At 42.2% G+C, this 27,963-nt stretch overlaps 2 protein-coding genes across 3 annotated transcripts in view; one reads left to right on the top strand and one right to left on the bottom strand.

Moving 5' to 3' along the window:
- The window catches only part of LOC111825453, a 77,614-nt gene that overhangs the window by 49,172 nt on the left and 479 nt on the right, over positions 1–27,963 (bottom strand). Inside the window, exons 3-4 of the mRNA XM_023751912.1 lie at positions 27,466–27,576; positions 26,407–26,537 (exon numbers count right to left, since the gene is read on the bottom strand). Of these exons, the coding sequence (XP_023607680.1) occupies positions 26,407–26,537; positions 27,466–27,576 (242 nt within the window). The remainder of the gene's footprint in view (positions 1–26,406; positions 26,538–27,465; positions 27,577–27,963) is intronic.
- ZNF572 (zinc finger protein 572) lies at positions 55–21,656 on the top strand. 2 transcript variants are annotated; one of them, XM_023751935.1, is made up of 4 exons: positions 55–59; positions 17,399–17,511; positions 19,252–19,365; positions 20,126–21,656. In XM_023751935.1, the coding sequence occupies exons 3-4, from the start codon at positions 19,287–19,289 to the stop codon at positions 21,640–21,642; spliced, it is 1,596 nt and encodes a 531-aa protein (XP_023607703.1). In that variant the 5' UTR covers positions 55–59; positions 17,399–17,511; positions 19,252–19,286; the 3' UTR covers positions 21,643–21,656. The 2 variants fall into 2 exon arrangements, with proteins under 2 accessions (XP_023607703.1, XP_006086370.1); XM_006086308.2 differs by lacking the exon at positions 55–59 and having other exon boundaries at positions 17,388–17,511.

Below are 27,963 nucleotides of genomic sequence, written 5' to 3'. Positions count from 1 at the left end.
GCAGTGGGCTCAGAGGGAGGTATGCTTGGCAGGGAGCTTGGGGAACTGGTTTCTGCCTAGTCTGCCTCTAACGCACTGTGTGATTTTGAGTGGGTCACCTCCCCTCTGAGTTTCAGATTTTTCCTCTGGCTGCCATTTAGTGAAAACAGAATTTGTCTTAATATTTCAGACTTCCTACTTATTGCATAAGTGTTCAGTCTCTATACTTGCTGTCCCCTAACACCCATTTACTGGATGCTCACTTTATGCCCCACATAGCACTAAGCGTTCTAAAAGATACAATTAGTAGAAAATGTGATCTTTGCTTTGGATGTAACTATATTTGGAAAGGCAGAATATATGCTGTAATAAAATGAAGAGGACAGAGCAGTTTAACACAGCATCTTGTTTCATTCACTAATTGTTTCATATGGCTTGGTCTTGCCCCAATCACATGCCAAGCTTAAGGTTGAAGACCCTGTATTCTATTTCTATTTAATCCAGTCTCCCACTTTCTAGCTGTAAGACAGTGGTCTAGTTACTTTACTAAGTTCCCATTCCTGACAAATAGCATGCCCTGCAGAATAACCACCACCCCCTCCCCCTCCCCCTTCCCTTCCCTCTCCTCCTTCTCCTCCTCCTCTTCCTCCATGCTGCCAGGCAAAAAGGGACTGGAAGGCACAGCAACAGAGGTGAAACATTAACAGGGCTGAGGAGTGATAAACAAGCAGTGCACACACCTTCCTGGAAGACCCTTGGTGGAGGTTATTTAAGGAAGTAAATTCACTGAATTGTTGGTGAAGAATTGGCAGGAATGGTCTAAGTCAGCAGTTCTCAACCTGTGGGTCGCGACCCCTTTGGCGGTCGAACGACCCTTTCACAGGGGTCACCTAAGACCATCCTGCATATCAGATATTTACATTATGAATCACAACAGTAGCAACATTACAGTTATGAAGTAGCAATGAAAATAATTTTATGGTTGGATCACAACATGAGGAACTGTATTTAAAGGGCCAGAAGGTTGAGAACCACTGGTCTAAGTGGAATGTGGATTTAGGACTGCGAGCTCTGAAGCTAGCCTGTAAGGAACTAACTTTATGTGAAACAAAGTGTGAGAAAGTTCAAGCCTAAGGCCATTCTCAAAAAACAATTATTCTTTTTAATTGATTTTTATTGTTGAGGGTATCACAGACGTCCCCCATTTCCACCTCCTTTGCCCCCCTCTACCGACTCCTGCCCCACCCCAAGGCCTTCACCACACTATTGTCCATGGGCTATGCATGGAAAGCAATGAAGAGGAGGCCCGCAGCTTCATGAGAGATACAGGCTAAACCGTAGGCCAGCTAGTTTGTCCCTGGGAAGGAGGTAGCAAAGAAGAGCCTACCTGGAGTCAGAACAAATTTAACAATGACCTCAAAACCAGCCTTACAAAGGAGCCCAAGTTTAACTGGTTAATTGTAGAGCAATTTATACCCCAGGGCAGTGCCCAAAAAATAGAGCATTTGCCTGGCAATTAGTGAAGCTAAAAGCTGGGTCTGCACAGGGAAAGAAACAGTGAAAGAGAAAACCTAGTCCTCCCAGGATGGCAGTACACAGACCCAAGGCTGAGCCCTCTGAAGAGCCTTCACATCGTGGGGGAAATAAACAGACCAACCAGTCGCTAAGCAAATAAGCAAACAATAGCAAGTTTAGGAGCAGGGAAATTTAGAATTGCTACAATACATTATCTGAAATGTTCAGTTATCAACTAAGAATTGTGGGACATACACAGGAAAAAAGCAGGCAGCAGAAATTGTCTGTGAGAGGGACCAGATGTCAGACTTCACAAAGAATTCAAAGTAGCCATTACAAATATGTTCAAAGAATTAACAGAAACTTTGATTAAAGAAGTAAAGGAAGGTACGATGTCAACATAACATCAAATAAAAACTATCAGTAAAGATATAGACATTATTATAAAGAACCAAGTGGAAATTCTGGCGTTGAAAAATACAATTGAAATTTAAAATTTATTAGAGGGGCTCAACTGTAGATTTAAATTGACAGAAAACCTAGGAACACCTCTGCGATATTTTCATCCAAAGGACAAAACCTGAAACAGATCATGGGGAAACATCATATGAAACTGACATTCAGGGACATTCTATGTGCAAACTGGCCTGTACTCGTCAAGGATGTCAAAGTCATGAAAGTCAGAGAAAAACAAGAATTGTGCCAAACTAAGAGAGACTAAAGAGGCTTGTCAACTAAATGCAATGTGTGGTTCTGAACTGGATTCTATTGTTGGGATCACTGACAAAACTTGAATGAGTTCTGAGGATTATCAATGTTCATTTCCTGATTTTAATGGTCATATTTTTGGTTCGTAGAAAATTATTTAAAAGTCACATTGACAAAGGTAAGCGATTGAGGTAGCTTGTCTCCAAGATGGCTGGGCACCATGGATTCCTTCTCCCTAACACACAAGCCAGAGTTACAGTCTATTCCACTGCTCCCTTGAGTGTGACCTGATTTATGACAGCTTTGATCAACAAAAGACTGCCAATGTCATTCTGATACTAGGTCCTAAGATGACTTGCAGCTTCTTATGTCTCTTAGAACACTTTCAGGAAGGCAGCTGCTGTGTAAGAAGGCTCAGTACCCTGAAACCACCATGTTGTGAGGAAGCTCAAGCTAGCCACGTGGAGAGGTTGATGCCCTTTGACTGTCACCATCTGAGGCACTAAGTAAGAATTGCCCCACTAAGCCCATCAGATCCAGAACTCTAAAATACAACAAATTGTTGTTTTAATGACTATGTTTTGGGGTTGTTTGTAACACATTTATATATAGCAAGAACATTTATATTTGAGTGGTAATGAGACTATGGATGGATGCAAGCTTCTTGGTTTTTCTTTCTTTTTTTGCATTCAGCATATATTAAGTTTGTAATTAAAGAAATCACTTATTTTTCCCCAGCATTTTGGGTTAAGAGTACCATTGCCTAGAGCAGCGGTTCTCAACCTGTGGGCCACGACCATCGGAAAACACATATAGCATATCAGATATTGACATTACGATTCATAACAGTAGCAAAATTACAACTATGAAGTAGCAACGAAAATAATTTTATGGTTGGGGGTCACCACAACATGAGGAACTGTATTAAAGGGTTGCGGCATTAGGAAGGTTGAGAACCACTGGCCTAGAGTGTACCTCCCACGATATGGCTATATCCTCAGAATAAATTATTCACCATGATATCCATCACATCCAACACAATGGCTGGATGTAGTAGGTGCTTAATATTTGATGAATTATTAATGTATGGGAGAACATTGAATAAATTTTCCAAGGATTGATGGCTTTTTATTCATTCATTTATTTACTTAGAGAGATTTATGTTAGTCTGGCATCATACTATTTTTCCAATGACTTGTTGCCTTTTCCCCCTATACCAGTGGTCAGCAAACTCATTAGTCAACAGAGCCAAATATCAACCGTACAACGATTGAAATTTCCTTTGAGAGCCAAATTTTTAAACTTAAACTATATAGGTAGGTACATTGTTATTAACTTAATTAGGGTACTCCTAAGGCTTAGGAAGAGCCACACTCAAGGGGCCAAAGAGCCTCATGTGGCTCGCGAGCCGCAGTTTGCCGACCACGGCCCTATACAGTCATCCCTCCATGGAATTTTTCTCCTCTGCTTCCTTCTGTGACTTCCCCACTCTAGCTATGTAGACATCTGTACATGCCTAGATAATGGTAGCACAAAAAAATGAAATTATAAACCAAGATCTTTTGTGAATAAAACTTAGGTAAAATACCAACAGCTCAAATCAACAATATGTAAAAAGGATAATACTCATGATCAAGTAGAATTTCAAGAATACAAGGATAACATAACATTAGGACATTAATTAACATTAATAAACTATGTTTCACAGATCAAAGGAGAACAATATAATTATCCTAGTTTTTTAAAAAAAATTTAAACTGTAAACTGTATCTTGAGAGATCTTTGTTGACATTAAGATTTATGTTAAATGAACTCTTATTGAGATATAGCATATGCAGGACATTGTATTAAGTTTGAAGGATTTAAAACATTAAATAGGTAAGTCCCTGCTTTTAAGAACCTAAAACATAAACTATTACTCACAAAACATTGCCAGTCTCTTTTTTTGGCAGTGGACCTTTAACCTCATGACTGGGAATTAATCCAAAAGAAATATTTCAAATTAAGAAACTTGCACAATGATCATCACAGCGTTATTAGGGGAATAGTTATGGAAATTTCTTTATATGAACTCAATGAGGCATTATGCACTCACTAATACATGTAATCAATACCTACAATGTTGACTAAATTAGTTCAAAGACAATGTAACAATATTGAGCACTGTAGATGAAGTAAAATTAGTTCTAAAAAGTATAGCAAAGTTTCTGAACCTCAGCACCACTGACATTTTGGATCAGATAATCGTTTGCCTGGGAGTGGGGTTGGGTCTGGGAATTACAGGATGTTCTGCAGCATTCCTGGCCTCCACCAGTTGGCCATAGCATACTCCCTGTAAGACTGACAACCCAAAATGTCCCCATACCTTGCATAATGTCCCCTGGGGATAAATTTGCATTTGGTCAAGGATAACACATGTTTAACCTATAACACAATGTCCCATATATAGCTTGACTACAATTATATAAAAAGCTGTGTACAAACAAAAATTAGAAAAAAAATGAATACTTGCTTTGATTATTGATGAAATTTTGGTTGTGATTTCTCATATTTTCTAATTGTTTTAGCAGTAAGTACAGCCCTTTATATTTTTGTTTTTATTTAAATATATTTTTTATTGATTTCAGAGGAAGGGAGAAGGAGAGATAGAAACATCAATAATGAGAGAGAATCGGCTATCTTCTGCATGCCCTCCACTGGGGATTGAGCCCGAAACCCAGGCATTCCTGACCAGGAATGGAACCCTGACCTCCTAGTTCATAGGTCATGGCTCAACCACTGAGCCACAATGGCCCTTTTTTAAAATGTACTTTCTAAATAGATTTAGGGATAGCTCTCAGCACAGGAATACCAGCTATACTCTCTGGCAATGTCCATTTTCCCTGGTGGGCTGATGCCTGGTTGCAATTTCCTTTATGTCTCCCCTGATTTCTAGCACTCCACAAACAGGCCTTGGCTAGTTGCATGCCTCCTTACGGGAGTCGGTCAAAATCACTGACTTCTGCTTCTAGCAGTTCCCAGACCACTGTCTGTAATTTTGATACACCTTTGATACCAGCTATGATGGTCAACTTGACTGGGCCACAGGGTGCCCAGATATTTGGTCAAACATTATTATAGGTATTTCTGTGAAGGTATTTTTTGGATGAGATTAACATTTACAAATCACTAGACTAAGAAAAGCAGATTGCTCTCTATAACACATATGGGCTCATCTAACCCATTGAAGGCTTGAATAGAACAAAGAAGTTTACTGTCCCCTGAGTAGAAGAGAATTTTCCTGCCTCAGAGCTTTGTACCGGGACATTGGCATTTCTCGTGCCTTTGGACTAGAACTGAAACATGGGCTCTTCCTGAGCCTCAGGCCTTTGGACTTGAGCTGGAATTAAACCATTGGCTTGCCTGAGTATCCATCCTTATTGTTGGCTCATTTTGTAGATCTTGGAACTTGCCAGCCTCCATAATTGTAAGAGCAAATTCTGTATAATAAATCTATTTATATGTAGAAACAGAACCAGTAGGTATGTAATTGTATACATACCCACCATTCTGGTTTCCACACCTAATTCTCAAATGGCTTTGACCTTGGGTGGACCTGCCATATCCTTACTCAGATATGACCTTTCTCAATAGGTAAACCCACAGTGACCTTTCCCTTTGATTCTTCTTTTACTCTAAGGACACAATTTTGGCAAAAATAAATAAATAAAATTTATTTAGATATAGCTTCAACTTGCTATTTCTATTGATTTCACTTCTCCACTTTCATGCTGGAAGCTGACAGAGATCAGCAATGCCCTGCTATGTGACTGAGAGAGGACAATTCGTTCCTAGCGCATTGAGTTATGACCGAGTTCTGGAATTCAGCAAAAATGTTTCCTGACAGATTGCCTTTGGGTCCCTTGGTGCCTTTGCAAATACAGCTATATGGAGTGGGCTCAATTAGGCCATGCCTGTGATGGGATTGGGTGTACTGCACTAGTGATGGAGAATGAGGTAGACAGGGCATGGCACACTGACACAACGGATCACCCAGCCACAATTGTAGCCTTAGGATGTAAGTGAGCTTTCAGGTATAGGCAAACTTGCTTCAAGATTCCAAATATCCAAGTGTACTTGTAGTATCATTACCCCAAAGGCCTCTGACCAGGATCGTGCTGTTGAAACAGGCTGGGTAACGATGGAAAATAAACTTAGCCAATCTGTGTTTATTTTTCTTCTTTGTCATTTCTGCTCAATCCATTTTGTAGGGTATTTGTGCAAGTCAAAGGAAATAATAATAATAGAAAATACATTGTACTTATGTGTCAGGCACTGTTCTAAGCACTTTACATGTGTGAACTTATAACTGTGGTAAAAAAAACTAATAATTACAAAAGCATTCTGCAAAGATTATATGGTATTATTAGAAATATAACTGTAATCACTGTTATACACTTTTGCCTGAGGGACTATATCCAGAAGCAAATTCTTGCTAAAATAGATAATGTAATCACCAGCGAGATATTCACAGTGCCCAGGGAACAAATGAACTAGCTAGCCAGATGGGGCAGTGTATACCCACTTAGGAAGCCTCATGGTCTTATCCACATGGTAGAATTTGCCTTTTCCAGTGGAAACACATGGACACAGATAATAACACCCATGCTGCTTGCTGCCCAGCTATCAGACCATAAGTTACCCAGGTGGTCCTTTCTGACTATTCTCATCAGCCTCTTACTCTGTGCCCTGCAAAAACCATCTTTCTCATCTTTCCTTCATTATTCTTGAGTACATCTTCCAAGCACTGGTCATATTTCTGGAGCTTTGTGATCCAAACTGGTCAGACACGGTGGCACAAAACAAAGAGAACTGGTTCCTCCTTACTTGACCCAACTGAGTCTGTTCATTGAACTCTATTCTCAGGACTGAAAAGTCACTCCTTTCAACAAATAAGATAAAAATGTTTGTCTCCTGCCAAAGAAAAGAGATGGGCTGGGCAGTGTGTAAGACACCTGTCTCCTCTGCTTCTGCCCCATGATGAAGGAGACCATTCATCCAAATATTCCGGAGATAGTCCTGGTTTCCAGTTGTTGTCTCAGAATAATTATTCATAGAGCCTCTTTCGTGCTCCAAAGTAGGTGACATATCATATGGTCACACTACATATGACCTACCCTGGAGTCTGCATCCAGGTGGAGTATAAGACACACTACAATGGGGCTGGGAGACCAGGGCTCTTGACTGACTCCTCCACTGGCTCCATGGGCTTAGACAACTCACTTCCTCTCTCGGATCCTCAGTTTCCCTGTCTGAAAAAAGGACATGATTCCTGCTCTGTCCTCTTCACAGACTTGTGGTGAGAAGTAAGTGGCATATTGTGTGAAAGTACTCAATCAGCTTTGCACCACTAAGCAAATGAAACTGACGACAGAAAGATCAGGAGCCCATTGTTTCATCCTATTATCCAATAGCTTACTAGGAGGTTTCTCCAAAGGTAACAAATGACTTATTCTCCAAGTGAACTTGGTCTTAGGCAGATGTCACATGGTAAAGTTTCACACCCTTTGTGGACCCACCCTTTCTTCTTCCCTTTCCCACCCTAATAATGAAGCACCAAAGGAACATGGTTGATCTTTCCAGATACTAATAAAGGACTTGATGGTTCCAATCCTTTGTGAAGATGCACGTTCTTGGTCACTTGACCTGATCTTTCCTAGGACATTTATTCTTTTGTGGCAAAGAAAAGTCTCAGTGCCGATTGCCAGAACTCAGTGATCTGAATGCACAGGCTTTCCTGATAGGATTGTTTTCTAATGCAGAATCTGGTCTCCACCTTTTCACCCATATTCGCTTCCCACAAGAATGATGGACCAGGAGGTGTGACTTCCTTCAGCAACATGACTGCTTCTCTGGGCAGTTCCATTAAGACCTACTACCTATTAGGTACCACTGCTTGGAAGGGGGAAACATGACCAGGTTTGCTTGCTAGAAACAGGCAAACACCCAGGGCTTCAGCTCTATTTTATCTGTGCACTTCCTGAACAATCAGTGGCCCAGTGCCATCACTTGTGACACTATAAATTGTGCAAGGGAATTCAAAGGAAGAAGACACAGAGTGTGGAACAAGGGACACTGAGTCAGACATGCGCCTGTCCTTAGGTCTTTCAGGATGCAGTTTTACAAAGCCTGCTCTTAGGAAATCCTCTGCGAGTAGAGGAAATCCAACGAATGACTTCAAAAGCCTCAAAGATATCCCCTCAAATGAAATTATTTCTTCTACTCCTTTGTTTAGATGTGGAAGGGAGATGAAAAGGAAAGAAAACTCATTCACTCATTCAATAAATATTTATTGAGCTGCCTGGTACGGTTTTAGATGCTGGGAACACAGCAGTAATTAAATGGACAAAGAACTATCTTATGGATTTGACATTCTAGTAAAAGAGAAAGACAATAAACAAGGAAACAAACAGGTATAAAATGCGATGAACATGAGTGATGGGGGTGCAATTTAAAAATATATGTATATTTTATTTCAGAGAGGAAGGAAGAGAGAGAGAGAGAAACATCAATAATTAGAGAATCATTGACCGGCTGCCTCCTGCACACCCTTCCTGGGGATGGAGCCTGCAACCCAGGCATATGCCCTGACTAGGAATCGAACCATGACCTCCTGGTTCATAGGTCAACGCTCAGCCACTGAGCCACATCTGTGGGGTTGGGGTGCAATTTTTAGACAGATTACCATGGAATGGAGGAGCGGATAAGAGCATTATGATATTAAACACATTAATCAATAAGTCTTTTGCATGTGATTTCCCTATTAATACCAGCCCCATGTATTGAGCAGTTACAGTGCCAATCAGGGTTACCTTTCTACATCTCAAGCTCTTCACCTTCAGCAGAAGGGCTTCCCTGCCCCAGAACCTCCCCCTTCATCTTCTTTCTCAAATTCCCATTGGAAGAATTTTTTCCTGAGCCCCCAAACAAGGCCCTTGATATGTACGCCGAAGGACTCTAACCAATCCTTCCTCCAGACAAGAGCTTGGGAAAAAAATGCTATTATTGTCTTGCAGCAAAATCTAATTTTTGAATATTACCACAGTCTCTCTTTGTAGCCCCTCAGTAACATGTAATGATATGCACTCCCACGCTGCCCCCACACAGATGGATGGCTCAGGTGAACTGAGGCAAAAGGTAAAATGCATAATAAACACATGAATAATTTTAAAGATATCACACCCTCACAATTACTAAGCTCCTATAGAGTGCCAGACACTGTGCTAGTTCCTAGAAGAAGGTGAATAAGATATGGTATCTTCCCTCCATGACAAGTGTGATTGGGTTAGCTCTACGATGGAGAGTTGAGACCAGATAGGTGTTTCTCTAGAGAACATTTGCATTTGGGGGTAGGATAATTGTTCAGTGTGCAGAATCTGACATCCTGTACTTTGTAGGGCACTTAGTATTCCTATTCCTTACTGTCTCAGTTTGCTAGGGCTGCTATAACAAAATACCACAGGCTGTGTATCAGGAGTGTCAGGCAGGAGTGGCAGGTGGTGTTGGACTGCAGGTTTCAGCCTGATCCCCACAGGGCATGCCGAGGGATTCCACCTGTGCACGAATTTGTGCACCAGGCCTCTAGTCAAAATAGACGAAGACAAAGTATGACCTGCTAGCTGAGCTGCGTAACAATATTAAACACATTAACCAAGAAGTCTTTTGCATGTGATTTCCACATTAATACCAGCCCTATGTATTGAGTAGTTACAGTGCCAAGCACAATAATATGAACATCCCACATATGCCATCATTTGGTTTAATATTGTTAAAAGGCAATGATAATATCAGGATATTTCTTCAACACTTCACTCTTCCTCAACTGCCCCTATTCCAGACATACCCTACTTGATCCAACCTGGAGACAGAAACACGTTAGGTAAGGACTGACCTAGGAAAGTGACAGTGGGAGAGAGCTGAGTAGTGGACATGTTTGAGTTATTTAAGAGTGGGATCAACAGAATTTGGTGAGTGGTTGGTAATGGGGTAAGGGAAAAGCTATAGTCAAAGATGGTGCCCAAAATATGGTGCAGGCAACTTGTTACCTGGGAATAGCATTCGTTCACTACAGTAGAAAATACAGGAGAAGTGAGTTCATAAATTCAATACCAATTTCTATATCATATAGGATGGCTGTGAGGGTGAGGTGAGAGGAACATGTGACAGTGTCTGGGCTGGGAAAGGCACTGCCTGAATACTATTCTTCTTTACCTTACCTCCTTCCAACGCTTGGTCTGTGATTCCACAAATATTGTTCAACCTGCCCAGCACCCACAAGGATGGGTTAAGAGACAAAGAATAAAATGCAAGGGCTGAGCCCAACCGGCGTGGTTCGGTGGTTGAGCGTCGACCTATGAACCAGGAAGTCATGGTTTGACTCCTGGGCAGGGCACATGACCAGATTGCGGGCTTCATCCCCAGTGTGTGGCGTGCAGGAGGCAGCTAATGTGATCTCTCTCATCATTGGTGTTTCTACCTCTCTCTCCCTTCCTCTCTGAAATAAAAAAAATACATTTTAAATGCAGGGGCTGAAAGAGGTAACAACTGGTAGGGGCTCACTGATGGTAGATTAATCTGAAATTGGAGGGCAGGTGCAGAGTTGGAGGTAGGGAGTTGGAACTAGAAAGAGGAAGTGAAAAGATGTCCTGGAGAAATGTTGCTATTTTTAGTTTTGGCTGGTCACCACCCTGCTTTTCCAGCATTGGGTGGATTTACAAATGAATCAAGTGCCCTTCGCTTGCTTCATAGCATGTCATGCTTCATGACACGTACTCAGACCTCACATTTCGAAATGGTGTCCTTCTCTTCTAGGTTCCTGCATAATTTGAGACCAGTTTTGTAGGTTTCTACAACTCCGTGGCTCCCAGAACTGGAATTCTCCTATAGTACTACTAGGAATGCAGCCTGTCTGGTCTTGACCTTTTGTCTTCCAGAGGAAGATTGGCTTGCAGTTGGGTGGGAGCCTCGATGAGAACATTTGAAGACAACTAACCTTAGAGAAAATCTCTGGCCAAGGAGGAAAACTGACCCTTAACATTCTGGAGAGTGGTGTGGCACTCAGGACAATAGTCTCTGTTTCTCTTTAGTAATTTCACATGGTTCACATGACAGCGTATCCATGCTCATAATCTTCTATTATACTCAGGTTTATTCCTATTTAATCTAGTTGGAACAATATCACTTTATGTCTGCGTCAAGATTCCTTTGGATCAGTATACAAGGTTGGGTTTCTCTGCAGCATAATTTACATTTTGCTGCAATTCCACCAAATAGTTGCCTCTGGAGCCACCTGCTGACACAGTTTAGAATATTGAATTTAATATGAATAAGGAAAGTGCCATCCTGAGTGAACAGGAAAGAATGAGAAGCGCAATCTAGACTCTGCCCATTGATGCCCTTGACTTGCCATTAGCACCTGAATCAAATCATCCTGGACATTTCCTCCCCTCCCAACCCCCACACCCAACCCACCCACCCACCTTCAAAAAACATGTTGCAATCTCCTTTGATATCTGTTTCAATAGAGTCATGCCCCTGCATTGGGGACCTATGGTTCTTGGGCTTCCAATAGCTTTGGAGCTCTGTGCCAGCCTATCCTCTCTCCCTAAGCCAAGGCGCGGCTCTGTTTCACTCCATCCTGTGGATACTGAACAAGCGAAATGTACTTGGAGCAGCGATTGTTTCAGTAGCTATTCCCTGTATATACCCCCAAATAATGCAGGAAGCAGTGGGAGGTGGCATGATGGGGAGAAGAAAAGGAACCAGAGACCTCAGAAAGCCCACCACTAAAAGGAATCAGAACAATCCCCATAGCTCTGGAGCATGGGCATCACTGTACCCAGGTTACTGAGGCTTAGGAAAATTGAGTTTCTTGGGAAAGGGTCACAAATCTTGTACATGAGGCAAAGAATTTGCTGATTATGACATCACACTGCCCCTCACCAGATGGCTCTGTACCACCTGCCAGTTAATGAGCCCATCATTTTAACCAGCTTCTCTTTTAAAATGCACATGTTCCTGCAAAAAAGGAAACCTGACCATTGACAACTTAGTGCGAGCTGTTCTGATCACATAGCTCGAGCTGCCATAACAAAATACTGTACCATTGACTGGGTGGCTTAAACAATAGAAATGTATTTTCTCAGAGTTCTGGAGGCTGGAAGAATGAGCTCAGGATGTCAGATGGTTGGGTTTCTGGCCTGTAGATGGCTGCCTTCTGATAGTGTCCTCATGTGGTGGAGAAAGAGCATGATTTGGGGGATTTGACACCAAAAGCAAAAGTGTGAAATTAGATCAAACTGAAGAGTTTCTGAACAGCAAAGTGTAAAGGCAACTTATGGAAAGGGAGAAAATATTTGCAAATGACACATCTAATAAAGGGTTAATAGACCTCAGTAGACATTTTCCCAAAGAAGACAAATGGCCAAGTACAAAAAAATGTGCTGGATATTATTAATAATCAGTAAAATGCAAATCAAAATCTCAATTAGATATTACCTCACAACTTGTTATGACAACTATAACAAAAAGACAAGAGATAACAAATGCTGGCAAGGTAGCAAACACTATTAGTGGGAATGTAAATTGGTACAGCCACTATAAAAAACAGTATGGCTCTGGCTGGCATGGCTCAGTGGTTGACCCTTGACCTATGAACCAGGAGGTCATGGTTGGATTCCTGGTCAGGGCACATGTCGGGGTTGTGGGCTCAATCCTCAGTGTAGGCGTGCAGGAGGCAGCTGATCAATGATTATCACTCATCATTGATGTTTCTATCTCTTTCTCCCTCTCCATTCCTCTCTGAAATCAAAGAAAATACATTTTTAAAAAACCCAGTATGGATGCTTTTAAAGTAATTAAAAATAGAACTACCATATGATCCAGCAATCCCACTTCTGGGTAAATATCCTAAGGAGACAAAATCACTGTCTTGAAGAGATATCTATACTTCCATGTTAATTACAATGTTATTCACAATACCAAGGAATGGAAGCAGTTCCAGTGTCCATCAATGGATGGGGTCATGGTGAAAGTACTGGAGTTATATTCGAAGGTGTTATCTCAGATCCATGCCCTTCAGAAAGCTGGTGGATACTGCTGTCCAGAAGCTTCTCCTTTTGTTTCATGTTTGTTGTGGCAGACAGTTTGTTATCGTCAGTCTTCCCCTTTTTACTAATCTGGTTTGGGCAATGTGTTCAGTTCCAGAGGATAAATCATGTTGGCCTCAGCCAATCACAACAATCCCATTCCCCCTTGCAACGATTGGTCTAATCAGAGGGCATGGGATCAATTTCTGGCCAATGAGACAGGAGTGGAAGTCTAGGGAGGGGGGTTGAAAATGTTTTTCCTTAGGAAAAGAAAGGGACATAAAAAAAAGCCTTTTGTCCTCTTCCCTTTGTTTCTTGCTTTGCATACTGTGGTGTTACAGTGTGATGGGAGGAGCTGATGCAGCCATCTTGTAGCCAGGAAGTGAGAAGCCTGAGGAGGAGATGCCATCACAATGCTGAGGATGATGGAGAGTAAGGAGTGAAATGGCATGGGTTCTTGAAAAAAATCACTGACCTGCTTAATCCATCCTGCACTGCCTGCCTTAGACATTTCTTAAGTTAATAATAATATCCTTATGGCTCAAACCACTGTAACTTGAAGCGGAAAACACTCCTAGAGCATCCCTATGAAGACAGTTTGAACTGTTTTATCATTGACACTGATGCCTGAAAGCAGCCATGGCTGGGGAAGGCCAAAGTTCACCTGCCAGTGCCTGTATCAATCAGTTGGGGGTGAGGAGAATCTACACCAACTTCAGTTCAGGTTGACCCTGTAGGAGTCAATAGTAATTGACACTACATATCTGCTAAATAATTGAGTGAAAGAACAAAGGAAACAAGTGAAAGGAGAAATAAAGGGACTTGAATTGTCCAGGCTTCACAATAGGATATACCATCACTGACGTCTATACCTTGTAACCTAGGAGTTTATTTAACCATTCAGTATCCATTGCATTTTACTATGTGCTGTGTGCTTGGAATGTAAGACTAAAACAGGATTCCTGTGTTCAGAGAACTCTCCTGCTAACCTGGATGACAGATATCCACATAGTTTATAATATAAGACAACCTGGTGAGCAAGTTTGTTCATTTATTCTTGTTTGAATCCAGTCTGTGATGTTTATTGAAAGGCACCTTCAAGAATCCTACAGATGTAAAGGAGAGCCATTATTTTCTGATCCCCATATTTCTGCAGCTTTATAAAATAAGAACTTCCATTTTTGTGGAAATCTTCTGCCCTTCATTCCACTGCCTCAAACTTTACCCCTTATCACTTATGGGGTCAGAAACAACAACTTATTTAATAGATGAGAGAGGGGGAAAAAGGACTGAACATGTGTGTGTGTGATTTATCCCTCCTTGGGGACTCTAAGATCTTCCTGCCCATGGAACATTTATTACCTGTTATCTGCTTCTTGTGCATGTGGTCAATACCATTTCTGGGGCAGGATTTCTCTGTCCTACAACTGAGAGAGTAAGCCAGTCTAATGCACGGGGACCTGCAGGAAGTCTTGGACCCAAGGCCAACGCTCCAATCCAGCTTTACCTGCCACAAAGGTGTTCGTTTTGATCCTTCTCTGATACCCCTGTCTATTTCTCAGTTGGTTCATAATTTTGGGGGACATAGAACACTGTAATCTAATAAACAGAATACAGTTTGGGGAGGGAAAGGGTCTAAGTCTTCCTGGGAGAGTAAACGGGTACTAAACTAAGGAGAAGATACTTGAGCTGAAATGAGGAGTGGACACTTTCTACACAGCCAGAGGTAGGCAGAGGGACACGGCTAGACGTGCCAGAAGCAGTGATATGGTGGAAGAGAGTAAGGCACAAAAGCATGAAAGAGCAAGCTGTGTTCTGAACACCACAAGCAGTTTGGCATCCAGTGGGAGGAACACAGTTGCCAAAACGAGGCTCAACAGAAAGCTCCTGAAATTTAGATATTATCTTATTGCTAGTGGAAAAGAGGAAAAAAATCCTTTTCCTTCTAAGTTCTCAGCTTGGACACACGTAACAAAAAAACAAACAAAACAACCAGATTAAAAAACGAAAACAAATAGAAGTTTATTAACATGTATTATCTCATTTACTGGGTTGGGCAAAAGTAGGTTTACAGTTGTGAGTACCAGTATATGGAACAGAGTTTATTCTTGTATTATTTATTAGTTATTGTATTATTTTTCCATAGGAACAATTGTAAACCTATTTTTGCCCCACCCCATGTACATGGGAGAAACTCAGGGAAAGAGTAACTCAAATAGATGACTTAGAACTCTGGTTCATATAACATCTTCAACAAACAATAACAAATCTATAGAGAAATGATAAGACAAAGTAAAACAGTTTTAGGCTTCCAAGGGAGGCAAACTGTAGGAAGGTAAATATATGGGGGAAGGGGAACTAATAGAGTAACGTTTGTTTGCAGATTCCTCTGGTTCTGATAAGAGTCTAGAGCAGTGATGGCGAACCTTTTGAGCTCGGCGTGTCAGCATTTTGAAAAACCCTAACTTAACTCTGGTGCCGTGTCACATATAGAAATTTTTTGATATTTGCAACCATAGTAAAACAAAGACTTATATTTTTGATATTTATTTTATATATTTAAATGCCATTTAACAAAGAAAAATCAATCAAAAAAATGAGTTCGCGTGTCACCTCTGACATGCATGTCATAGGTTCGCCATCACTGGTCTAGAGCCATCTCCAGTGAAGGAGCATTGATATCCTGCCTTTACGCAGAAAAAGAGGAGGGTAGAGAGAGCTTTCCCTGCATTTGTTGCTTCTTGATTGCCCTCAGCTCAAAACAATTTTTATGTTAAAGAGGCGCATTTGGAGTAGCATAATTTGGTTTCCTTCAACAGTAGCCCATGTTTGTGGCTGAGTAGTTTTCATAGCCTTCTTTCTGCCAATAAAACTTGGGGGATCAAAAGATCTCTTATCATGTTGTGCTGTCTCTGTGGCCCTCAATTCCAGCTGAGATAATACTTTCAGAAATCTCGAGGCTTTGGGCATGTTGATGTAAAATTCACTCTATTAGACAAAAGCTACACCCACAAATCTTCATGAGAGAAGCCCTTTTCTGCCATGGCTTCTTTGTGAGGTTGCTGTGGGACAGGACCCTTAAGACTCATTGGTATCCTTTTGTTTAGCAGAGAAGTTCGTCAAGACACACAGGTAAGATGTGTAAAAGGCCTTTTGTAAGTTGCTGACCTGTACTCAGACCATGTTTTTTGAGCCTGACTAGAGATTGTGGAGAAAAAGGAGGACAGTGTGCTATCACCTTGAAAAAGTTTTCAGCAGTGTCTAAACTGAAGAAAGGATCCAGCTAACAACACGGAGGTCATGACTAATCTTAGTGATTTATTGTTTTTACTGCAGGAGAAATGGTTTAAAAGGTAAGTGGCAAGTGATAAAGTAGAAACATTGTGAGGAAAATAATTAAAACTGAGGGACTATTTTGGGACAGAGTTGTGAGAAGTGAGAGGTTAGTTGTTAGTGTAAGGATTCCAAGAAGGTGGGAGGGAAGGTGAGTACTCAAGGGCTTGTTTTAAATGGAAGGTCTGGTCCTCTGATGTAACTGGAAGGAAGAAAGCGAGTGTGAGGGTTGCAGACTTACAGAGACTTGCAAGTTTGGTATGAAGAGGTTGGCTTCTATTTTCTCTGTAACAAAAGAGGAGAGGTTAACTGTTTCTCCGAATATTAGCAAGTCGCTTTGTAAGCGTCTTGTTTTATATGTGGATGGATGCCTTAGCTCCTCAAGTTTCACAGGTAGCTAAATTACGTATCCCCAGCGGTGAGAACAGAAACAATAGGTGCTTAATAAATACTCCATTTATTTTGATTCTAATGATTGTAATGATGATGATAAGTAATGATGCCCTTAGGTCAAAGAAAAGCATATGCTCTAATCAGGCCCCTATTACAGGAACCTGACTAGTGGGAGGGGTGAGAATCACAGAAGGCGATTGGCAGCCCAAGGGAGGGAACCCCACCAGCTCCCTCCTTTCTGTCCGGGGCCCTAAGAGTTAAGAACAACGAGCTGGCGGCCACCGTTTCCTAGAGAGGCCCCGGAAACGCTGCCGGCGGCCGGGCCACTTCTCGCTCCCGTCTAGCGGTTTGAGTTTAGGACCCTGGGTTGGTGGGGTCAAAAGGAGAGGGGCTCCTTCCTCCCGGACTTCTGGGCCTGCGGGGGGTGCAGGGCGCCTTGTGTGTAGCCCCCAGAACAGTGAGTTCCTTCTTGGGGCGGGGGGTGGGAGGGAGCAGAGGGCCGCGGGCAGGAGTGGAAGCTGCTCCGCGGTCCCGGAGGGGGTCCAGCTGCGGCCAGGGAGTCCCTTAAGGGTCTGGTCAGCTGGTGACGCTCGGGTCTCCTGGAACCTCACCTCGCAGCGCACCCCAGCGAATAGTCCCGGCCAGGGGTTCGTAATTAGCCCAGCTTCGGTCAGTGCACTCAGGCCCCATTCTAAGGCCCTCTTGAGCGCTGACAGTGAAGACTGGCCTGCTCTATAGAGTGACACCGTAAGGACAGCCTTTTAGTACCGGTTATGGCTTGGAGTGTGCTGCCCTTTGAGGAAGCCAGTGCACCGGAGGACCCCTCTACTGTCAAAAGTGATAGTGTCTTAGCAGGGAAAATGCTGGCACGGGCTATGTTACCCAGGCTCTCGCCTCCTTTGTAAGGACTTTTATAGAAATATGTAGTAACTTAGAAAGCAAAACATTGAGACTGGTTCCACCTTTTCTTTTAACACATCCCTAATTGCTCATGATGCTAAGGGAATGCCAGCTCCATTTGGTATAAGGTCTAGGGATGTAAATCCGTTCTCATCCAGTCAATGTATTCTAAATAAAGGCCTTCTTTGAGGGTCATTTGAAGTTTGGGGTTATGCCCAGCTCTCTGCTTCCTGCTCTAGTTTACTGTAATAGCTGAGTGTGTGAAAGACAGTGTCCAAACAGACTTGGGACTGAATCCTGCTCTCCCGCTCTCGGATTGTGTGGCCTTGGGAAAGTTTCTTGATGTCTTTTTGAACTCATCTATAAAATGTTGGTAACCGTTTATATGCCTCAGACGGTTATTGTGAGAATTAAATGAGAAATAGTATGTGCAAGTTATTCAGTTTACTTCAGTAGTTGTAAACTTTTTCTTGTTTTTCATATGCACACCTTTGTATATCTTTCTTTTAGGCTTTCATTTTTTCCAAGTTATGTATTCTTTCTATCTTAACTTGGGTGCCAAGTTCATATATAACTGCCTTCCAGTGACAGATCACATTTTTTGGTCCCTTAAAGTAGGTCAGGGATTGTATTTGCCTGCAGAAGATAAAGTTGAGGCTGAAATGGATATTGGGATTATGATAGACTTAGAGGCAAGAAAGAGATCTCGCATTCGCTTTCTTTTATAGTTAGTGGTTATTGTTTAAAATTATTATCCCAGCCCTGCTTTGCACTAATTTCTTGTTACTGGTTATGGAAATCCTAACTTTCTTTTGAAATTGACTTAAAAGGTTTCATCCTTTTAAGGACCAAGTTATTCTTTCTAAATTAAACAGGGTGCTTTCTCTTTAGCGGCTTCTTTACCTGCATATTGATTCCTTGAAGTCTTATTATTGGTTCCTTTCCCCTGCCCCAATAAAAAAAACTTTGTTTTTTCCATTAAAAGTGTTTCTAAGCTCTGAGTGGACAATTAGTATTGTATTCATTCTATTTTTGAAGCCTGATCTTCATATTTTAATGTGAAAATTTAATTTTTTAAATTATTTCCTTGGAAAAGATATATTGGGTTAACTCTTAATTCTAAACACTTGCATATGAGAAAGGATTTTTCTAAAAGGACTTCTAAAGATCATATTTCTGATTTTCAGAATTATTAACAGACCATTCTATGCCTATAATTGTTATGTTACAATGATTGGGAAGGAAGAAGAATAAATATTAACAAATACCTCCAAACGTGACCTGTTTCCTTCCACAGGATTTCTGACCGCTAATGTGGTTGTGATCATTGTGATGGAGCAAGAGAAAAACTTGTTGGTCTCAGATTCTAAATGCTTCACAGAAAGGAAGAGTTTGAAAAGCTCTTTTACAGGTGAGGGATCAAGAAGATGATCTGAATACTTTGGAAATCCATTATAAGATGCGCTATAGGGTGTGTAGAGAGAACAGGGCATTAGACTGAGACAAACTTTAATTGTGTTAACTCTTACAGCCTTAGTTTTTTCTTTAAGAAAAAGAAATGTGATAATATTTGTCTTACATATATATATATATATATATATATATATATATATATATATGGATTAATGAGATATTATACGCAAAGCTACTGTTCTTAGTAAATACATGCATACCTTAGAGAAACTACAGTTTCAGTTCTAGATCACAATAAAGCAAGCATCTCAATAAAGTAAGTCATAATCTGGTGCAGGTATTTGCTGTCAAGTGAAATATAGTAAAGCTAAGCACAATAAAATGAGGTATACCTGTAGTGGCTGTCATAGTTATTTCTGTATACACTATACACATTGTCTTGTTTTCACATCAGATGGTGTCCTATTCAGTTTCTCTCCTACTCAGATCCCTTTTTTTCTTTTAGGTCTTTAAGAATAAAACTAGTGAATTTATTTTTAATGAATACATCCCTTGGCAATTGCTGACAACTGTTCAAATACTTGATTAGTGTTGTTACTAAGTACAAAAATTTCATTTGCTTCTGATGTTAAGTAAAACTAGCTTTAAAAAAAATTATTTACAAGGTTTTACTTTGTTATTTCCTCTTTCCACTGCAATTCAGAATTCCCCTGTCAGAGATTAGGAACTATATTTAGAATATTTATTTATTTTTGCAGGACACGAAAGTAAGAATAATTTAGAAACTGTTCAACACAATAACCATAAGGCAGATAAACTTAAAGAGAGAGCCTCAAAATGGTCTAAAAAAGATGGCCTACAAAATTGTAAGCATGAGGATACAAAAGAAATACCACTGACAGGGTCCCAAGGAGATGAAACTTGGTGTGATGGTTTCTATGAGAATAATGGCAAGTCAGACAATCAGGAAAATTCTACAGGAAAAGAGGAAGAAAAACCCAATGATGGGGGTTGGGACCCAGGAGAACATGTCAGTGCCTCTGTCCAGCAGAATTCATACTTCAGAGACAAACCCTACAAATGTTCTGAATGTTGGAAAAGCTTCAATAACAGTTCTCATTTGCGTGCTCACCAACGGACCCACTCAGGAGAAAAACCTTATAAATGCTCTGAGTGTGGGAAATGCTTCAGTAACAGCTCTCACCTGATTCAACATCTGAGAACACACACAGGAGAGAAGCCCTACCAGTGTGGGGAATGTGGGAAAAGCTTCAGCAATACCTCCCATCTTATTATCCATGAGAGGACACACACAGGAGAGAAGCCCTATAAATGTCCTGAGTGTGGGAAGAGTTTCAGCAGCAGCTCCCACCTGATTCAGCATCACAGATTACACACTGGTGAAAAACCATATGAATGTCCTGTTTGTGGGAAATGCTTCAGCCACAGTTACGTCCTAATAGAACATCAGAGGACTCACACTGGAGAAAAACCTTACAAATGCCCTGACTGTGGGAAGGGTTTTAGTCAGAGTTCCAGCCTGATTCGCCACCAGCGGACACACACAGGTGAGAAGCCCTACAAATGTACTGAGTGTGGAAAAAGCTTTGGTTGTAATTCTACTCTAATAAAGCATCAGAGAATACATACAGGAGAAAAACCCTACCGGTGTACAGAATGTGGGAAGAATTTCAGTCGAAGTTCAAACCTCATAGCACACCAGAAAACACACACAGGAGAAAAACCCTATGAAAGTTCAGATTGTGAAGAAAGTTTGAGTCAGAACTGCAGTGTGATAGAAGAATGTAGGAGCCAGCCAGGAGAAAAACCATATAAATGTTGTGAATGTGGAAAGAGTTTTGGCCTCAGCTCCCATCTCATCAGACATCAGAGGACACATACAGGAGAAAAACCTTACAGATGTTCTGAGTGCTGGAAAACTTTTAGTCAGAGTTCCACCCTGGTGATTCACCAAAGGACACACACAGGAGAGAAACCTTATAAATGTCCTGATTGCAGTGAGTGCTTTAGTCAAAGTTTTAACCTTATCAGGCACCGGAGGACCCACATAGGAGAAAAACCTTACAAATGTACCGACTGTGAGAAATGCTTTAGCAGAAGTGCCTACCTCAGTCAGCATCGGAAAATTCACATACAAAAGTCTTTTGAGTCTCCTGAGGTTGAAGATTTTCCTCCTGAATGGACTTGGAAAGACTGTTCAGGAGAACTGGCCCTCATCTCATCATTTTCAGTCCCAAATTCATCTTCCTCTTAAGTCCCAAAGTCCACTTTTCTTTTTGGGACATTATTTTTAAGGTGTTCTCTGATCACTGCACTACAAAATGAACCCTGTCGGCCAGGGGGGCACCTGAGGAGGGGCGGTGAAGGATTAAAGCAGACAAGAGAATACACTTGGGACCGGGTGGATCACTGCCTGGATGAGGAAACAGTGACACAGCCTGTAAGCTGAAGCTTTATTTTATAGTCAGGTCACACAAAGCAAAACAAAGGGAGTGGTCAACATGTTTACAATAATCTATTTTGTTACTCAAGCCTTGTTTTGGCAGCAATTGATACACCTCCCACAGCCCATTAGCTAGACCTAGGAACAAGGGAGGACTATAAGGTCAAGCTTAATTGTGCTAGGAGGGCTCTGCCCTCCAACCTGGGACTTGTATGAGGCTCTTCCACAGGTCAGTCTGAGGCTTGACCTATAGCCACTCCCTACACAGTTTCTTTGGTTTGTTTGCCAAAACATCTAGAAAAGGTGAACCTCTTGGGAGGATGGGAAGATCTAGATCACTAACTAGGTCATTGAATCTGCCCAGTGAGAGATACTGCCATGGATGGAGAAAAAGAAATTTGTTTTGATCTAAGGTAAAATAGGAAGAGCTTCAAAAGAAAATTTAAAGTGTGCCCTGGCCGGTTTGGCTCAGTAGATAGAGCGTTGGCCTGCAGACTGAAGGGTCCCAGGTTCAAATCTGGCCAAAGGTACATGCCTGGGTTGCAGGCTTGATCCCCAGTAGGGGGTGTGCAGGAGGCAGCCGATCAATGACTCTCTTATCATTGATATTTCTCTCTCTCTCTCCCTCTCCCTTCCTCTCTGAAATCAATTAAAAATATATTTTAAAAAAGAAAGAAAAAAACTAAAGTGTAACCCAGAGAGTAAACAAAATGACACCCGAGAGCCTGCAGCTGAGATACCCATTGAATTGCCTTATTTTCTCTTTCCTGGTTGGGTGGCAATAAATCATTACTGGTCTCAGGGATTTATCCAGAGAAAGATTTTTTTGAACAAATAATCTGATTTCCTGGCTGTTCTTTGGGTCTTAAGGAAGAAAAGATTCATTTTAAAAAATGCATTTTCAATTGCTGAACATTAACTTTTGTAGTATTAGAACTGCACTAATAGAATAGCCACTAGCCACCTGTGTCTATTTAAATTTATATAATTAAGATGAAATTTAAAATCCTGTTCCTTAGTCACACTGGCCAGTTGGATCATCTTGAAGGTAGCCTCAGACACCTGGGTGTCCTTTGGACCCACTAAAATTGCACAATCCCTTTGTTATTGTTTATCCTGTGAACATGAGGGGCACGACTAAGAGTAAGTAGGCTGATAATGTAGCACATCAGTATCGTAATATGGCAAGCATTTGGGTAACTGCTGCCTTTTCTGTTGGAAATTACCCTTCCTGTTACTCCCCTATCTCTTTCATTTCGTGTTTGTTTTCTACCTCTCTTTGACCCTAACCTCCTCTGCCTTGTTCAACTGTATTCTAACCCAAAATTAGTGTGTGTTTTTTCTATCATTTGTTTTGTTTCCCTTCCTTCCCTCTCCCACCTTCCCCTCCCAGTGAACTAGGAATCAAGTCAAGGCTAAGGATGGTCCAAATGCTTGGTTATAAAAGATACAGGATGCTTGGCAATCATTAACATCATGGGCATGTGGCCACTTACAAGCAGAGGTAGCCTGTGGGTGCTAAGATAGATAGATTACTGGTCTAACATTGCTTGACTGGTAAAAGCAATAAATATCCTAGGATTTGACACAGTGTGGGATGAAGTAGATGCTTTAGTTAAAAAAGGGTCAGGATTAATTTTGAGCCATGGATAAATGGTCAGATTTAGAAAAGTATTAGTTGATTAGACTGACAAATACAGGTGGAAGATTTTCTCTTAAAATAGCTTACTTTCTGGTCATTAAAGTCAGAGTTGCTAAAATATACAAAGTATAAAACATAAAAGTATGAACACCAAAATAAAAATCACCTGAAATCATTTTCCTCTGAGATCACTTACCATGAAAGTTCTGGGATCTTTACCAATAACCACTTTTCTAATATATTATTGTGTGTTACACACACACACACACACAATTGTCATATATTATTGTCTTTTTTCCTAATTTCACATCATTTGTCAATTTACTTGTTTTAAATTATTATGCGGTTTTTCATGGTTTCATAATACTGCATTGAATGATGTACCATAACCATTTGTTTGATGTTGGATGTTTATATTGTTTCTAGTTGTTTGCTATTAAAAATAACACTACGGTAAACAGGGTTTATTTGTCTTTTGGTGGTGGTTTTGTTTCGGTATGGTGGTTGTGATTGCTTTTGCTTTTTTGCTTTGTGTTGTTACACAAATCTTAGTGTACATCTCTATTTCCATACAGTGAATTCCTAACAATGAGATTATTGAGTCAAAGGGCATAAAGTTTTAAAGGCATATTACTTAATTACTTTCCTGTGCCGAGCCAGCTCAGCCAAGGGTTCATAAGCCTGAGTGAGGGCGGTGAAGGATGAAGAAATGACAAAGAGAATAAGCTGGGTCTAGGTGGATCTTCCTGTGCCTGGCTGAGGCCACAGAGAGAGAAATCCAGAGGCCAGCTGAGCCTTTATTTTATAGCCAGAGGTAAACAAGGTAGTGGTCATCATAGTTACAATGTTCTTGTGAGTTTCACTTGTTTTGGCAGCACTTGCTGCATCTCCCTCAGCCCATTAGCTACCCAGATAAGCTCTAGGGAGCGTCATAAGGTCAAGCCTAATTATGCTAAGAGGACTGTGCCCTCTAAGCTGGGACTTGTTTGTAGCTTTGCTAACAGGTCAGTCCGAGGCTTAACCCTATAGCCGCACCCTACACTTTCCAGAAATGTTTATCAATTTAAATTACTCCAGTGAAATAATTTCGTTAAATACCTTTTGGAGGGGGTGGGAGAGAAAAACATGTAATTCAAGGTCAATAACTTTAAATGCTTGAAACCTCTTTTAAGGCAGCTTGTTTGGATCTTTCCCCAGCCTATTCCTTTCCCTCTCTTGGGTTAGGGTCAGCTGTGTGACACTTTGGTTGAATCATTTTAAGAATTACTTGGATATTTTCTTACACAGCCCAGGGCACAATTCCAGTAAATGTCAGCAGAAGCTGCTCTAAGAACTAGAGAAGTGATCTGAGGCCAAAGTCCAGAAGTACTAAGAGGAAGAACAGTTGAGGAAAGTTGTTCTGGGGGTCATGTGATGCCCACGAAAGTGTTTTGACACGTGATTATTTTAGTAGCAGATAAAACATAGTATTTGGGGTGAAAATGGTAACTGGTGCCATACTTCCTTAAATTCAGCAGTGTCCGGCAGGATGGCAAGGAAGACAGATGCCCGCCCCCAGCCCCCCCCATGGTGACTGACTTTTGATTTGTCCAAGGTCACAGAGCTGGTTCGTGGCAGCCAGAATTTAGGTCTCCTGATTCTAGTCACCCAGTCTTCCTACTACACTACTGTCATTCATCATTCATTCATTCATTAACTACATTCTTATGGAGGATAAATTAAGTTCAAAGCATTGTGGTAAATGCTGTGATGCTGTGGATGATTCTGATTTATCAGACACAGATCCTTCCCTCAAGGAACATAGGGGCTAGTGGGATGATAAGACTTAACCCTAAATGTACTGTCAGAGCTTGGAACAATAAGGTATGAATAAACTATGATGTGACTTGGTGAGGGTCAGTGGAGACTTGGAAAAGGTGACAATTCAGCTGTGCTCCGAACGGCAGAAAGGATTTGTACATGAGTCATAGGGTTTAAAGTTGGTCATCCACCGGGTCACTAAATTCTATGGACGCCCTAGCCAGTTTAGCTCAGTGGATAGAGTGTCGGCCTGCGGACTGAAAGGTCCCAGGTTCGATTCTAGTCAAGGGCACATGCCTGGGTTGCAGGCTCAATCCCCAGTGAGGGGCGTGCAGGAGGCAGCTGATCAATGATTCTCTCTCATCATTGATGTTTCTATCTCTCTCTTCCTCTTCCTTCCTCTCTGAAATCAATAAAATATATTTAAAAATAAAAAAAAATTAAAAAAAAATAAATTCTAGGGAAGTTTCATCATTTTATAACAGGGGCCATCTTTCACCCTGACTCTTGCACACTTTTGTTGTTCTCATTAGCACGCTTGTCCTGAACAAATTCAAGTTTAACTTCCCCAGACCTTACCTAAGTCCCTCCTGGCCAGTGAAGGACTGTCTCCTGTTTCCATGGTTCCCAGTTCACCCACTCTCTCAGGGCACTTATGACACACCTCCCTTTGTGTTACGTCTTTGCCCCTGTTGTGTATTGGTTATGATTTCAAATGAACTTGTTTGTGACTTCAGTGAAGTTGCTTTGACCCATGGGTGAATTTTGTTTAAATCAGGGGTGGGGAAAGTTCGGCCCGCCCTCGGACCATATAAGACCCGTGAAATCATTTAGTCTGGTCCTGCCCAAGGCATTGGGGGTGAGTTAATTAAAAGTTTGACCAAATCTAGCAGGCTAATTTTTAAGTTGACAATTTCATATGGCCTGCACATGATGTTATAAATACCCGAATGGTGCTTGGTAGGAAACAGGTTTCCCACTTCAGGTTTAAATTAAGGGAAGCTGTGCCAGGATGTCACTGACACCTGTTGAGGGGCATCACCGGGACCTTATCTATAAGAACCTGTGGAGGAAAAACGATCATGTGATACTGTTTTCTTGTGGTTTAAGACAACATAAGTTTATTAACTTACAGTTCTAGAGGGTTAGAAGTCCAAAACGGGCTAAAGTCAACAGAGCTGCTTTCGTCGGGAGACTCTCTGGGACCCTTTTCAAGCCTGAAGAGGCCTCGTGCGTTCCTTGGCTCCTGGCCCTCTTCCTGCAACTTCAAAGCCAGCATTGTTAGGCCGATTTCTTCTCATGGGGCCATCCCTCCGGTCCTCACCTTCTGAGTCCTTCCTTCACTTGTAAGGACCCTCATGACTACCGGGGCCACCCAGATACTCCAAATGTGATATTTAAACTTGAAATACCGGGAACTTAGGAGGCTTTACTGAGTGTTTGGTTTGGACAAAGCTGCCCTTTGCTGGCCTATCTAAATAGCTCTAAGAGATCTTGAGAACTTGGTCCGGGTTGTGGTCGGGCCGCCCTTGGCTGGCAGGGACAGTGGCCATACACTGTGCAGCAGCATCAGGAAGAGAAGGGACATGCTCCTGCCGTGGTGAGGCCATTTGCTGTAGGCTGTGCTGTGTACCACGTACAGGTCCCTGCAATACCCTTAGGAGCAACCCCGGCCACCGGCCCCGGCATGCCAGGGACCACGCTGGCAGCTGGTGGGAAGCGCGGACTCCACCAAGAACAAACCTGGAGAAAGTTATTACGTCACTGAAGTTGGACTCTCGTCCCCCCTTTGCCTGGTGCGGTAGTGAAATCTGTCCTTGGTTTGTAAAGTTACCAGTTTAAAGGACAGTATCCTATATGCTATTGGCCTGTGAAATATTACTATTGTAAGTTATAATGCCCACGGTGAACCCGTGTTAAGTAAATATCTGGGAAAGGCAACCTGTCTCTGAACATAATTTGCCCCAAACGCAACACCCCCATGGCCTCCCCCCAACCCCATGTCTTTGCTTTTGAGAGAACAGGGGCGAGGCACGTCAGCGTATTTAGTCTGAGCACAGCGACGAGTCTTCGCTGACAACGTGTGGAGGAAGGCAACACCTGGCAGAGCCTCTCCCACAGGCAAATGCCCGCCTACTCGCTCTTCCGTTTTCGGCGAAAGTCACGTCCTCCAGCCCTTCCTGCCTACACACCGGGCACAGGGCCAAAAGGTGGTATCTGATTCGTCTCGACAACCCCGGGGCCGGCAGGTTAGGAAGCGCCGAGTAAGTGCTCACGGAATGAATGGGAACATCATCCAGACTCTAGGCGGGAGAGCTCCGGGCGGGATTTCCTCGGAACCGACCCCACCTTCCCCGGGACAGGACCTCAGCGGCTGGGGCTGAGGCGGGTACACTGACCTCGGGACCCTGGGCCGCGCCCCACCTCCTCCGGATCCAGCCGGGCCTTCCCCACCGCCCACCGAACAGCCAGGCGAGACCCACGCCCCCACCCCACACCACGCAACATCGCCCTAGCGCCTGCCGGGGCGTCACCGCGAGGGCTGCGCCGCCCGCGATTGGCCAAACGCCGCATAGCGCCACCTCGGCCTACCGCGCGTGCGCGCCCTCATTGGACGGCGGCGGAGGTGGGCGGGGCCTTCGCGGAGGCGCGCTGGGCGGGGCGGGCTCGCTCTCTGGAGCCACGCCCCC

This window comes from Myotis lucifugus, unplaced genomic scaffold (genome assembly GCF_000147115.1).
Source record: "Myotis lucifugus unplaced genomic scaffold, Myoluc2.0 scaffold_27, whole genome shotgun sequence".
Classification (NCBI taxonomy): domain Eukaryota; kingdom Metazoa; phylum Chordata; class Mammalia; order Chiroptera; family Vespertilionidae; genus Myotis; species Myotis lucifugus.
Note: the sequence above shows the minus strand (reverse complement) of the source record. Positions and strands in the feature narration are given on the sequence as shown.